This window comes from Pseudopodoces humilis, chromosome 3, assembly GCF_049639895.1.
Source record: "Pseudopodoces humilis isolate 2021_Gansu_Grassland_sample_001 chromosome 3, ASM4963989v1, whole genome shotgun sequence".
Lineage (NCBI taxonomy): Eukaryota > Metazoa > Chordata > Aves > Passeriformes > Paridae > Pseudopodoces > Pseudopodoces humilis.
The window spans coordinates 9,318,844-9,334,145 of NC_142202.1; the positions used below are offsets into that span (position 1 = coordinate 9,318,844).

Sequence of the window (15,302 nt, forward strand, 5' to 3'; positions counted from 1 at the left end):
GCAAGATGTGCAGGAAAGCCAGGGAAGCCAAGCCTGTCGTCAGCAGGTTTAAGTGCACAGCCCTATTGGAAAGCGTGAAGGGATCTGCAAACTGTGGAAGATTGGAAGCCACAAACATAAAGCAAATGAGAGGTGTAGGCCCTGCCCTGAGGATGTTTACAGCATGACTTCGTGGATGAGGAAGGCTGGACTTGTGTGAAGAGCTCAGGAAATCAAAACACATGGCGTTGACTTTCATTTCCACAATAAGCCAGGCCGTAGTTTCCCTGTGCTTCATTTCTTCAATTTGCAAAATGAGGCAGTAGCCCTTCTGCTGAAATGACAGTCCGCTCCTTTCCTTGCCTGACCCGTTACTCCCAACGAGTATCCAGCCCCAGGAATCATCCTCCAAATGTTTCAGAGCTCCCAGAGCCCTTCATGATTCCAGCCTCATGGGATGACCTGGTTCCTTCATTGTCATGTGTGTTACATATCAGAAATGTAGATCAGCCCTTCTCTGGCTGTCACTCCTTCATTCCTTTGGTGTAGCTGGGCTTCTGAGGTGGAGAATGGATCAGGAACAAATTACTATGAGGAAATGTATTTCTTCAGCTCCTGATCAGCCCAGGCTCGTCCTGGCAGAAAAGAGGATGTTGATGGGAAGGCAGAGAGACGAAATCTATCTCTCCCAACCATGAGGCTTGGACAAGCCTTTGGTAGCCCAAAATTCTGTGCCCTCTTGGATTCTTTCTCAGGACCTGAAGTGGGATGTGCCAGCAAGTGGACTGGTGAGCTGCACGGTCAAACTGAGTCAGCATTTGGGGAGTGAGGAACAGAGGGAGATGGATCTCTACAGCGAGTAGGGAATTTAATCTTGACTCTGGCATGCTCACGTTGGTCATGGATGGAGGGGGTCAGCAATAGGAAAGGCTGCTTAGCGTGGAAGGCTCTGCCTGACCTACACAAAGCTCCCACCACATAGATGTAAAGGAAGAAAGGTGATACGTGTTCATTTAGTTAATTGTAAATCTGTGTTGACAAGGACCATCTCAGTATTACACCTGTAGTGCTGAAGTGCCTTCTAGCTTTTGGTGCTAAATCCTTTTATCCTGTGTCATTGGCCAGGGATTAAGGAAGTCATGCAGATCACTAAGATCTGCTTGAAGGAGTCTTCAGTGACTCACTTTTGTCTAGAGATCTTTGCTGAAAAAATGTGATTTACTTGTTTTTCTTTAGAAAATCAAGTTTTCTGTTCCATCAAAACATAGTTCCAGGTTGAAGGTGGAGGAGAGCTAGAAATGTTAGTGTGGTGGGTGTGTAAACACCTTTTAACTTACATGTTAAAGCATTTTGGCTCTTCCAAGTAACTAGAGAACTACTTTGTGATGCATTTCTGTGTCTGAGATGAATTTTGAATGCCAGCGAGATAATGAGATTTATCAAATAAAAAGCCTGTCTTTCACTTTGTTCAAGCTTGGCCTCATGCCTCAAATACATGGAGTTTAGCTCAGAAGCAGCTTGTAATTTGTATCACAAAACCACCGTGTGTAATTCGTGATGGATGGTGGCCACTGAGTGCAGGAGGTTTGCAGTTGGGACGTGCTGACGGCTCCCGTTGACATTCGCGTCTGGTCCAAGTGACTGCAAGGGGCAGGGGACCAGCGAATGGTCACCACGAGGCTACCATGGGAGAGGCTGAGGAGATGCCTGCCTTAATAAATCAGGGATTCAGGTTTACTGTCAATCACTTTTTAGCATGAACTTGCAGGATATTCACAATGCAAGACACAGTGCTGCTTTTAACGTGTATGGGGAGATGATTCAGGACTGATACAGCTGCTTCAGTGATCTGGTAGTATACATCCCATTATCATTATTCACTCACATTATTCACTGTTAGAAAGCTTTCTAACAATTCATGATATTTCTCAAGCTCTCATCCCCTCCTCTCTCTTTCTAAAAAAACTAATTTAATTTTATTATTATTATTATTCAGATTCCTGCTGTACACATCCCCCAAGCAGGTGGGAGGGGGAGTTGGTGGGTGATGACTTGGCTTTGTTGGAACTTCACTTAATGCAGGGTGGGGGCAGAGAAAATGAAGCTAAATTACGCAGATCCTGAAGGCACAGCTAGTGCACTGCATCACTTGTGAGCATGACTAGAACTGAAAATGAATCACAGCCTTGTTAGACACGGTATGTGTCAGTGCATGTGGGCAGAAATATCATTCAGCGAGAGAGAGAAAAAGACAGAGACTACATCTTTTAAAGTGTGCTGGTCCCAGTGAAATCGCTGTAGTATTTAACCTCATGGGTGAGAGCTGGGAAACAGTGGGACAGCTGCTCTGGGATACTTTACCTTGTTAATTTTTATTCCTTTCTGAAGGTTCAGAAGGAGTCTGAATTTGTCAGCAGTGACATCTATTTTCTAAACAAGAAAAGGCTATAATTGCAAGATTAGGTTTGAACCCACTGTTGAGGACTTCAAAACACAACCACCCATTTGGGGCTAGATTTGAATGTGGAGTTGCTTTAGCCTGTGTGTTTATTGTGCATTAGGAAGCAAATGTGATTTGCTCTTTGTGTAAACTTTTGATGGCTGCATGTGCACACGATCACACAGTACACACACATGCACACTGAGCCAGTGCACATATTCCAGAGACAAAAATCCAGCCTGGAACTGTAACCCTGGTTCTTGCAGCTGTATAATTCAATTCTATTCTATTTCTAGAATTCATTCTATTTCTAGAATGGAAATTGTTTTTGCACTTCAGTTGCAGTGTGACAGAGCCATGTCAGGTGATTTGATGGAGAGATGCTGGAATCAGCTGGCCACTAAAATCTGCTATATCTGTGTGTTCCAGAAGATACTTGCCACAAGTGATAGCAACGTTCCTAAAGAAGCTCTCCCACCTCCTGCAGAGACCTGTCCATAGCAGCCAACAAGCAGCAGCCATCTTAAAATTCCCCCCTTGGCACACTAAAACCACACTTTTTCAAAGCCAGATGGAATCAACCAGTGTATTCTTTAAGGGATTTTGGTTGTGCATTTTTCGATGTTGTGCTTGGTGCCTGTGCTCAGTCATTGGCCCGTTATGTGTGATGTGTTGTATAATTTAAAAGCTGATTATTGTAGACACTAGCCAGAGTTTTTAATAAGTGTCTAGAGATGTGTGGTTTCTCCTCTATCCCCCTCCCACAGGCCAGGTGCTTTGTACTTTCTGAACATGCAGTGGTTTTTGAACATTGTGAAGGATGTTAACTGCAGCTGAGAACACAACCGTGCACCTCCGCTTGACAAAAAAAAAAGTGGGGGGGAGAAGATAAAATCCCCACCATCGGTAGATTTTAAAATCCTGGTCATCATGTGGCATTCCTATAATGTCCATACTTACTAAATGAAAGAGGGAAAATGGGAATAGTTTGTAATTTTCTGACTCTTAACATGATGTTTTTGGGAGGAAGGCAAGGAAGGGATCTGTACTTGCAACAAGTTAAAAATAAGTTTTAATTACTTGGAGTAAGAACATGTTCTGAAAAGTAAAGATTTTGGACTTAATGCGCATGGAACAAAAGGCCGTTGTGAGCTATGTACGAGAGTTGCTGCGAGTTTGTATTCTGCCCTTTTTTTTCTGTGGGAGTTATTTCCTGTTGTTGACTAGAGTTCTTTATTTAGAACCACCTAGCTACTGAATGACGGCTCGATTGCAAGAAGAAAAAGTGTGATTAAAACTTGCTAAGGCTTATTCCAAGATCTCCTCACTTCCATTTATTTAAGGGGAATCTTTGCTAAATGAAAGAAAGTGAAGTTCAAAACAACAAGTGCATTTCCTTCTCATTATTGTGCCCACATCAGCTGCAGCAGCTAGCAAAAAGATCTTAGGAGGCTGAGGTCTTTCACCTGAATATCTCATGGATGACAATGTTTCTCTAACAGAGGTGATTTGGTTTAGGTTGTTCTGGTTTTAAAACAGAAACAAACCCATCAAATGCCAGGCGTCCCTTTTTGCTGGCAGGAGTAATGCACAGATGTTATTGGGGGCAGGTCTTTCTATGAACCCCACAAATCAAGTAAGGAGCAGGCACTTGCACTTTCCCAGCTGCTCAGAGAAGGAAGAGTTTCCTTTGAAAAGCACTGCCAGCAAAAAAAAGTTTCTGTATGCTGACCTGCTTGGCAATAGTATTTGGGTATGTCTGCTGAGTCAAATTATCAACACTTTGACATCTGCCTAACTTCTTTTGCTCTTGTGGCAGGGGCTGAACATCCAGCAAAAGTACAATAAAATTAGCAGAAGAGCAGATTGAGAGGAAAAAAGAAAAACATTTAACGTGAAGGTTAAATCTACTGTAGGTAGTAAGTAAGCAAGCAAAGTAACTGGGGTTTATTATGACTTTTTTGCTTAGCAGGAAACACACCAGGAACGTCTCCTGCGTGTGGATGATTAGAAAATGCACTGGGGCACGAGTGATAGCAGATGGACAGCCATCCCTCCTTGGCTTGGTCGGTCCCTTGCTGTGAGCCTCTGGCAGAGGGTGCCTCTTTCTGCCCGGCTCTTGCTAAAGTGCCTCTCTGCTCTACCTGGGGCTGGCTGCTCTGGGTGGGCAGGTACTTCACTCTGCAGACAGCAGCTATGGCTCAGTGCTTGGCACCTTCCCTTCTACAAATGAATCCGATAGAAACTGGTTTGTAAAGTTTAACCTCTGTAGGAAAGCCGATCTCTGTGAGAGAGGGATTTGGGAGCCTTCTGCCCATCCCACGGGTGTGGGGAAACTTTGTCGCTGGGAGAAGAAGCAGGGAAAGCCTCGGTGATACACCTCGTGTTATTTTCTTCTCCTGCCTGCTGTCCAGTGGTCTAACAAGGGAAGACCCTGGACTTGGTAGCAGCACCATCAATGGGAATGCAGCTCTTCCTTCCTTGTTTCTTGGGTCTGCTCCTTTCCCTTGATTTGTTCCCCTCTGTACTCCAATTGTGTCTCTGTTTTGCCCCCTCACCAAGGCTAAAATAAAAATAAAAGGGGACAATTATTACCGTTTGAGCAACCTGTTTATGGCGGTCACAGAAAACCACCATAGGCTTTAGGGAGCCGTATGCCACTTGCAACACCTTATTCCCTACCTCCCTGCTCAGGACATCTTTTTAATTTCTTTTATTTCTTTTTCCTACTATTTTCTTTTGCACCCCTGGAAATTCTCACACAATCTATGTCATATGGGTGTGACCAGGCAGGAGAGTTGCCCCTCCCCTGTTCTAGACCCTTGCCACATTTCAAGGACATTAGCACCTCAGAGCCAGTGGGAAGAAGAAAGAGACCATTAAGAGGCGTGAAAGGAAGGGGACTCTGATGATAAATGGTGGATTTCCACCTTTTTTCTTTGTCCTGTTGGTAGGACCTAAATGCTGGGTGGGTTTGCAGTGATTTAGTGTTTCATCCTTGCTTGGGAATACTAATTAGGTGTAAACCTCTTTTAGCCTTTGGCTAATGGTCACTATAAACGAGCAGCTTCTTTTAAAGTGAAAGAACATAAAAAAAAGGCTAGAGTAGAACCTAAATAAATTTGTGCAGTTCCCTTTTTCTTCAGAAAGATAAAATGCATTTCTGATGGTTACGGGGTGGTTTTAGGTAGAGTTAAGAAATGCAGACATCACCCACAGTTTGTTTACCTGCATATACAGTATGAGCTTCTGCTGACTCTTAGCCGTGCTAGCACTAGGGAATGTAGAAAGACAAAATGAATCATTACCACAGGCATAGTCACTAAAAGCATCTGATGTACTCATTCCGTCTTTTTTTTTTTTTTTTTTAATAGCCTCTTTGCACAAAATCTAAGAAGTTACACATTTTGTGAAGGTGTGAAGGGTTAAAAGAGAAAGATTTGTGCATTCACTGCACTGACTCAATGAGTTCAGTTCTATATGATCTTCAATTATTTGTAGAGGAACAGAATGGCAGTGGGAGTTAATGCTGCTACATTTGATGTTCTTGTGCTAGGTTTTCTGCCAGCTCTTTTTTTTTTTTTTTCTTCCTCTTCTGAATTTGGCCCTACAGATTCAACTTCTGTTTTATTGGGGTTTCTTGGTTTTGGCTTTTTGCTTTTTTTTTTTTTAAAGAAGTGGTGTAGGTCACTCACTGTTTACTTAAAATTAGACCCTCAGAAACCTTTGTCTAAAAGGAGTACAGATAAACATCATGTGTAAAGAATTTTGCACCTGGGACAGTCAGAGAAAGGATTTATCATTGCAAATTTGAATTACTTTGAATATGCCTCTATCTTGGTAAGCATTCTTTGAATCTAGAGGTTCTAGGAAGCTGTAGAAGGTAGTTTTAAACAATAGGGCCCAGGCCCCTAAATCTTCGTAGGAGCATTAATGTGCTTTGCAGCTTGTATTCCAGCCAGGAGAAGCAGCTATAGGTGAGTGCATTCATTTGGATGTCTATGTATTAACTCATGTTTTCATATAAATAAGGATTTAAATAGCTTGTTGTGGGCTTGGGTTTTGGTTTTTATTTTTTTTCTGGTAATGCATCTGAGCACAAACACGTTTAATTCCAGTGACATGGTTTAAGTCCTGCATAACATATTGAAATGCTATGTAACATTCTACATCAGCACTGTAGCCACAACACCCTTTTGATTGTGCCCTCCCAGCCTCAAACTCATTGTAACTGTTGTATAATGCTTTAATGCAACAAATCTGAGCAGGAAGATCCTCTTCTAAAAGCCTCTGGTCACCCCACTGGTGGCCCTATTTTGGTCTATCAAGCATTTGGCATCTGAGCAGGGTTGAGCAGTGCTAAACATATTCCAACCTGCCTATGCACCCAGGCCTCCTTCAGGTTTCAAGAGTGCTTTGGAAAAGTGGGGGGGAGGCATCTGTGCTCCAGAAATGTGTGGCTCCACAGAGAGCTTTGTAGGAGTAGCTTTGCTTCAGGGAAAGGGTTGTAGCCTGTGCAATGCTCAGGGTAAGCCAGAGCAGTGGAGCTGCTCTCCCCTGGTGAACAAGGAGCAGGTGGTCCCTCAGCACTGGGGACGTGGTGGCAAGCTTTGTGCTGAGATGTGTGTGGCTTGCATGTTTGACAGCCCCACGTTGTTAAGATTTTCAGGCTCGTGTTGGGTTTGTGCACAAGACTGGTGGGTGGCCTGAAGTCTTCTGGCTTGATTGCAGCGACATCTGTTTACACCAGTGGTTAATTAGGCCTGAAGACTGGACATCTCTCTATTTTTCACCACCGTTTCTGTGGTTTTTCTTGATTAGAAGTATTCCCTCCTCAGCTCTAAAACAGGCTTTGGTTTTATCTGCAGATTTTTTTTCCCCTCTTGATCCACTGGCCATGGTATGAGATGAATATCAGGACATCAGCATAGCCTCTCTTCAAAAAAGTAACCAAGTGTTCCCGAAAAGAATGACTTGTGCTTTTGATAGAGGCTGCAGAGTGAGCATTGAAAGGGAAAGAAAAGCAGCCTGAAATTGTTTAAAACTCAGCTCAGTGCCGAGTACAATTCACTGTGTCACAAGAAGCAGGATTGGGAAGGGGAGGCTGTTTTAGGAACCTGTGTGCCGTACAGGCAGTGCCAGTGTGAACAGTCTGGCCTGGGCCAGGAATGAAGCACATCTTGCAGGGGATGCAGCCTGAATGGGATTTGGAAAGGAACACAGATTTTTATAAAAAGGCAGAAAGATGTGAGGATATATACAGCAATGATAGGCAGCCTGAACCTCTGTCAGAGGACAGTCTTTCAGCTGGAGCAAGGATGATGCACACCAACAGTCTCCAGAGAACTGGGAGTGCACAGGGAATTACAGAGGAAGGGAGTCATCTCCGTGCATGAGGAATGCAGCAAAACCTCCTCTGACTAAGCCAGCTAATGCACACTGCCTTTTTTTTTCTTTCCTGATAATCCTGTTCCATAATATTTCCTTAATAATTTAGTATGTGAAGAGTAGCCCTTCTAAAAAGCATCTAAATCACCAAATCTTACTTTCAGATGAAACCTTGCTACTCCCATTGTTCACACACACTGGGGATTTTTATTTGGTATGGCTATTTGAGAGCTATCCTGGAGTTAAGGGTTGTTTTTTTTCTTTCCTTAATTACTTAACAAATTTACCATGTGGCACAACCCTTGGTACTGCCAAGCAATAGCTTCCTATTACTAGACTGAACAGGCCTGATCCTGCGTTACCAAAGCCAAAAGCGGTATTTGGGAACTGACATTGTCATCAAAATCTGTAGGAAGCTTAGAATAACTATACAAAAGGGGTTACTTGCACTCAGAATATTGATTCATGAGCTCGCTCATTTTTTGCATCGCTGTTCATTTTACCCAAAGAAGATCAACTGCCCAACTGGACATATAATATATGATACTGCATTAGAACTAAGGCTGCATTTGGTCATACTCATTAATTAAACTGATTTCTCCTGTAGGGTTTTTTTTTTTCCTGGAGAACTAACTGAGAATGATAATTAAGCATATTATGCATTCTAGGGAATGGTGTTTCTCCTACTGCTACAAAAACATTAAAGGAGAAAAATATGAACTAAAGCAGAAAATGATGGGGGGAGAAAAGAGCTAAAGCTGGAGTGAGAAGGGGTGGAGCATTCCTTCCTTTGGTTTTTACTGGCTCCTGTGCCTTGGGACACATGAGACAGCCTTGTTAGAGTACAAGAGCTGCACCAGCAAAAAAAAAAAAGAGGAAAAAGCCATTGAAATCTCAAGGAAAGCAGCCTGGCTCCCAGGTGCAGCTCCCTCTCTGCTCATGTACAGACTGCAGTAATGCAGCACCCCAACTTTTTACTGAGGAACTTGTTTTTATTCGTGGCTGAGCCTTGCACAAGAAGGGCCCTACTCTGGGAGGTCAGAGCTGAGCCTGAACGGAGACGGCACGAGGTGTGAGCAGTGTTTAATCGTGCCTTTGCTTGCAGTGTGCTTTCTCCTTACCCAGGAGAGCCTGGCTGCTCTGTGAGGAGCGCTGCTCGAGTGGAACGAGCAGCTCTGGCTGTAGGCAGGCCCTTTGTTTAGCTTTTCCCAAGTTACCAGTGCTGAGGGGGTCTTTATCTGCAAAAAGTTGTCTGCTCTGGGGGGCAGTATTGGGTGTTTGCCTGCCAGCTCCTGCATGCACCAAAGCAAAGACATCCATGGAGAAAATGAAGTTGTGTTGAACAATTAACTGATGAAATATCATAGTATTCATATGTACTGCAATCAGAGAGGAAAAGGCCAAGGATGCAATTAGAAGCATAGGAAGCAGTTCACTCCCTCTATTTTTGAAAAATGCAAGGGATGCCAACATTCCAGCACACCAAACTTTGCCACTCTTTCCTAATTAGCACGCGTGTTGATGGGCAGATTACCTGGCAGTCTGTAGTGTTCCTAATTAATAGATTTATGAAGCTCAGTGTTTCCCCCTCCCCAATCTTTGATTTCTGTTTGTTCGTTTATTACCTTGTTCATTTATTTATCTTCAATGCAGGGGTGGTTTTTGAATGATCTTCATGAGACCGGGCCTCAACCAGGCAGGCTTTGACCATCCTTGCTCAAAGCCAGGGCTGCACTCAGGCTGTGCCTGCAGCCCACGTCAGGTACTGCTGCAGAAAGGCACAGCTCGGCTCCTTCTCTTCTACTGTGTCATCTTCACATGTGAGCAGCTCAAGGGCCTGTGGCAAGGCTATGACAGCACAACTAAACCTGTGCTACTGCTCCCTGGGAAGCCCATGCTTGCATGGTTCTGAAATGGGATGCATTTTGGGTGGCTCCTCCTTGCAGACACTCAGGCTTTTCCCCCCTCCTGCTCCCACAGGCTCTGGAAAGCTCTGCCGACACACTTCCTAGCACAGCATTTTGTGGCTCCGTTGCAGGCTGCTTCTCCACGCTTACTGACGTGTTCGGGCAAACTGCATTTGGGTCTTGCAAACACCTTCTGGTCAGGCCGCTCCAGAGCTGCAGAGCAGACTTTCCTGGCCAGAAAGGTCTCTCTCAATCAGGTGTGAGGCCATGTGAGGAGCAGTCGGCAGCGGGATTACTCTCCTTGTGTAGCCCAACCTCGTCCCGCCGCGCCGGAGCCTGTGCTGTGCATGAAGCACAGGAAGGAGCTCTATTCATATCGATTCGTATCGTGACCTATGCTCAGCTGGGAGTGCTTCTGAGTGTGCATGCAGGTTGTACTAGCTGTGTTCAGAGGCACAATTTGAGTTACAGCGTGACTATAAACTCCTGCCAAGAAAGACTCGGGAGAGTTACAGTAGGAAACAGAAGGGGCGGTGAGCTTTTTCTTATGCTGGTGTAAAACTGGAGCAACCGAGCGAAGTCAGAAGCATTTAAAACTCGAATGACACAGGCTCAGGCTTTTTCCTGCCGAGTGTAACATGGCAAGATCAGGGCTGTGCATATCGGGCTGGAGCCCAGCTGCTTATTTAGCAAATGTTTGTGGTTCTGCCTCTGGTGCCGGTGATAGCGTGCACACACCCAGGCACGGGGACTGTAAACCTGCTGCGGACTTTGAGCTCCGGAAGGCGGGCGCTGCTCGGCTGGGCGCATCCACGGCGCAATTGCGCAAGGCCAGATCCCGCTGTGTTACAAATCTCGTGTAAAGGAGGGCGGAATGGGGCCCTGAAATTCAGTGAATCTGGCATGCAAAAAAAAACCCCCAAACAATCCAGCCAACAATGTGCAAGTATTACAGATATTCTGTGTGGCCTTTGAGTAGGCAGAAGCCCACTGAACAGGTATCACACAGGCCCTAAAGAAACTGAACCTTTTCCTTTTACTTAGTGATTTTATCGTGATGCTGGTAATTTCAGGGAGAGACTTGTTTCCCCAGGCAGAAGAACCAAATTTCAGTGCCTTGCTGCTGGAAAGTATCCAGCCAGGGAGATTCTGGTTTTAATGTTTGCCAGCTCCTGGGAAATTCGCGAATCACTCGTCAAAATCTAGTAAACGGTCCGTGAATTGCTTTGCAGATTGGTTTAGGGTTAACTCTGTGCCAGCCATATGGGATGAGAGAGCTTGGATCTCCTCGAAGGGGAATGGCTGATAGCACGGGCGGAAAGGGAAAGGTGTGCTGAGGCCTCCAAACCGGTAAAATAAAACGTCAGTTTTAGGATCTGATGCCCTTGCCTCCCTTTTTAGTGATTTCAGCAGAGTGCTCAAGTGCTAGTCATGGTGTTTAAACATCAATTAGATGGGGCCTTTTCGATTCTAATTTTAAGAATCCATAAAATCAGCACTTAGTCTCCTTTTGTTTTGGCAGATTCACTATTTTAATTACTTGGTGTTGTTTTTCCTTTGTGGATTTTTGTCAGATACAGTTTCCAGGGTAAGGAAACCTTTCTTCTAGAAGTATCCTTTTTTTCCTTTTCGGTTTTCTAACTGAAAATGGAACTTAGTTTCTAGCAAGACCATCATCTTGATTGATCACAAATCATTACAGAACGTTTTGAGCATAATACCTAAACGAGTTGTGGTATTAATGACTAATAATCGCCTTTATATTAGGTGTTAAAGGTTTATTGTCCCGAAGTACAACCGGTTTAGTGGAACATGAAAGGCCGGAACGATCCGAAATGCCTGCTGGGGCTACAGCCAAAACTATAAGGTGTTTGAATCGCCTTTAACAGCGCCGGCTGGGATTACAGCCCCTTTGGAAACACAGTCATTGAGGTGACTTAAAATAATCATCTTCTTTCCAGATAGCGCCTGGTGGCGAGCGCTTCCCTCCTTCCCCCAAGTCTTCGCGCGCTCGAACATCTCCGTTTGGCCTCATTTTTGTGCTTCGGTGGTATCTGCACAGCCCAAATTAGCAGCGAGGATTCCACGGACGGGGGCCGCCGCCTCCCTCGGCTCCCAGGTGAGGTCCCGGGGCGGGGGGCGGCCAGCAGCGCTCCGGGCTTTCTCCACATCGCCCCCTCGCCCCGGCTCTGCTTGGCCAGGCCGGGGGCTGACCGGAGGTGCGGGGGGAGAATTTTGGGTTGTAGCGGGACAATCTGGGGAGGGGGGGAGGAGGGGAGGGGGGAGCAGGGCTGGCAGAGCCCCGTGCCCCGGCCGGGTCCCCGCCACCGGATAGCAGGGATACTTGTCATATTTGCGGTCGGGGCGCGCTGGCACCCGCCTTTGTGCCGGCCCGGCGCTCCCCGGGGAAGCCGCGGCGGCTGCGGGGGCCGCGCCACCCGCCGGGGGCCGGGGCACGCGTGGGCAGCGCGGGGAGCCGGAGCGGGGGTGGGGGAGGAGCAGCAGCAGCCGCGGAGGACGGGGGGGGCGGGGGAGGAAGGCCGGGGCCGAGGCGGAGCTTTGACGCGGGCCGGAGGGTGAGGAGCTCGCCGGTGCCGCCCCTGTCGTCAGTGCTGGCGGCAAGTGCTGGGAGCCGGGGCTGGTGGTGCCTCCTCCTTCTCCTCCTTCCTCTCCTCCTCCTCCATTGTATAATGCTGCGTGATCGCAGCCGCCGGGGCAGAGCTGAGGCTTAAATCCTCACGCCGCCTGCTCCTGCCTCCTCCTCCTCCTCTTTTCCTCCTCCTCCTTTCCTCCTCCTCCGCATCCCACCCGGCCCCTCCCCGGAGCGGCGCGGCGAGGAGCGACATATGGAGCTGCTCTAGGGCGAGAGTTTCCGACCTCCCCCTCTCCATGCTTTAGTTCTCAGGTGGAGCTGCATGTGGTGAGTGGGGCTGGGGGGCTGCGGGGCGTCGGGGGGGAGGCAGGGGGCGGCGACAGTCCCCCACCCCCTCTGGCTTTGCGAGTCATCGGGGCTTGTTTTATCCCTACCTTTAAATTGGTGCCCGGGCAGAGGAGCCCGGGGCGGGGATCCTCCCCCTCTCGTCCGGGGGGGGAGGGAGGGATTCGTGCTGAGATGAACAGAGGAGGGAGAGCGGCGGAGTTGACCTTAAAATACGCCCCCTCCCCCGCCGATGCGGGGGGATCCCGAGCCGAAGCAGGTGCGGGTAGCTGGAATATACTTTTTTATCGAGGTGGCTGTGCTGGCCCCGGTCGTGCGGCCGGTTGTGCTCTCCGGAGCCGGGCTCCCTCCGACGCCAGGAAAGCCGCGCCACCCCGGTAAGTTCGCGTGTGCGCCGGGGAGCCCCTGGAGCCGGGGCTGCATCCTGGCTCCGTTCTCCCAGCGAGAGCGAGGGCTTCGGGGAACCCCGAAAAGTGCATGCCGTAGTGCCGGGAGAGCTAAAAGGGCCTGGGGGAGACTTTCACTCCGCTGTAGCAAAGCTGACATATGGCTGGGCAGGACCCGGCTGGCCCCGCTGCCTGGCCCTTTTCAGGGGTTGGTGTTAGGGCAGGGGATTAGCCTGTCTTTTCCCTGAGCAATAGCGCGCATGGGTCTTCCTTGGGAGCACCGCCAGCACGGAGGGACAGGCGTCTGGGGGGGATTTTGTGAGTAAGGTAGTTCATCTTTTGGAAGCGACGGCAAAAACGTATATTTATTAGGATTTTCTTCGGGGTGGATGAACGCTTGAAAAAAAATCCTTTTGCGGTGCCACTTTGATTTAGAGCGTTGGCAGCTTTACTCACATCAGGATCTGGAAAAATAAGTTCTTCCTAAGCATGAAAATAGGAGTACAGTTACCTGCTGTAATTTCTTGCATTTTGTGAAACAAAGCTGGAAATCCCAGGGCCACTTTAGTTGGAAATCTATGGAGGGGCTTGTGTGCTGTCCAGTGGGCCCCTTGGTGGCGGATTTCCAGCTGTGGGTCAGCTGCTGGTGTAAAATAAAGCGAATTTTCCCATTTTATCTCCATCGGGGAGGGGGGCCGTGTCAGCTTCTTTACCCGAACTTCAGTGCAGCACGCCAGAGCTGTTGCGTGTGGCGGCGTGTGCTCAGACAGATCCAAGGCTCTCGGGAGCAGGGAAATCCAGGCTTTTTCATCTGCTGCCTGGTGCAGTCATCAGGGTGACTCTCGCTGCCGTCAGTGGGTGCTGGATTTGGCCACTCTAGAATTATTGCTCAAACGGGTGGGAGAGGGCTTGGCTGCCCTGAACACCAGTTTTGTGCTTGTGCTCAAATGAGTGAACACTTCTTATGTGTGTGAATTCAAACAATGCTTTCTACCTTTTCTAATTCAGATAATTTTAGGCATGCATCTGCACAAGTGAAGGTTCCTGTGTCCTTATGGACTTCTCACAGGGTATACAAAATTGACAGAGGCGCCTCAGTTTGCATCTAAGGGCACAGGAAGCTTTCACATGGTAAAACAAACTATAAAAATGAATTGTGTTTTCTTTAAAATGATTGCTATAGAAATTAGCCAACTGATTTAGCAGGGTAAATTGAAAGTAGCCCTTTCTGGCTGAAGTTAAAGTACATGCATTTTTACATAATAGGATGGTATCTTTGGGCTCTGATTTAACATGATGACCTAGGGGTGGTGGTAGAGGCAGGAGGAGGATTAGGAGTTTGTGCTGCTGGACAGGTATCTGAGAGCATGTCCTTCGGAATACTTCCATTGTTCAGGCAAGTATTGCAGCATCCAGTGTAACAGCTCCAAATATTCCTCCTCTCATGACTGATCCTGCTTCCATTTAAGTTGGTAGCAGCAATCACCCACTCATTCTCTGCAGGAACTGGATTGGACTGCTAAGGAACGAAGCTAGACTTTGTGCATATTAAAACACTGCTTTGATTTTTGTGTCAAGCTCATTTCTTTTTCTCTGAAGTTGATTGAAAACAAACAAAAAGAAACTTGATAGCCATAGGTCCTTCAGGTTTTGTCTGTAGATGAAGCAGCCTTAAAGAGCATTAAATACATCTGTAGGTGCTGATTTATTAAGAGTTGTAATTGTGTTCCTTTATACACCTGCTCTTTTTAATGGGAAAGATGAAATAGTTTCACAGGGGAAATAATAACATAAATATACCAAGTGCTCAGATTGTCTGCCTGAGAGGCATCAAGGACTTTGAGATAATGTCCTAATAGCAAGGAAACACTCAAACTTCATATTCAAAATTTATTTTTTTAGCTTCCATGAAGTACAGCAGGTTTTGTGCAGTATCTAGTTTGAAGGATTTTGCCATCATTCACACAAGCTGCTTTTATTTTTTCAATAAATATTTCATTGGGAAAACATTTTTTTTAGGAACTCTGACTTTCTTCACACTGATGTAAAGCACTCCTGGCACAGTTTATCTCTGGCAGTGCTAACACTAGACAGGTGATCCAAAGTATTTGTGACTATTTTTGCTTTTATGTAACATCTTAAAGTGTAATCTGTCAAACAAGGAGGATGCAGTACTTTGAAAGTGCAAGTAGTCTTCTCGTGATCTATTTCTTATAAGGACCAGGTAGCAAGAGAGGCACCTTCTTTTAACTCAGTTCTTTAGT

At 46.6% G+C, this 15,302-nt stretch overlaps 1 protein-coding gene across 7 annotated transcripts in view; it reads left to right on the forward strand.

Moving 5' to 3' along the window:
• SERTAD2 (SERTA domain containing 2) overlaps positions 1–15,302 on the forward strand; it is a 79,143-nt gene that overhangs the window by 45,017 nt on the left and 18,824 nt on the right. For 3 of the 7 annotated variants that reach the window (XM_088053490.1, XM_014254620.2, XM_088053489.1), the window contains one exon: positions 11,676–11,833. Coding sequence is in view for 1 of the 7 variants with exons in the window: in XM_005525404.3 (XP_005525461.2) it covers positions 12,827–13,029 (203 nt within the window). In the remaining 6 variants the exon portion in view is untranslated. Of the gene's footprint in view, positions 1–11,675; positions 11,834–12,331; positions 12,635–12,826; positions 13,030–15,302 lie in introns of those variants that run through there. The other 4 variants (XM_088053491.1, XM_005525403.3, XM_088053493.1 and 1 more) reach the window with 4 other exon arrangements.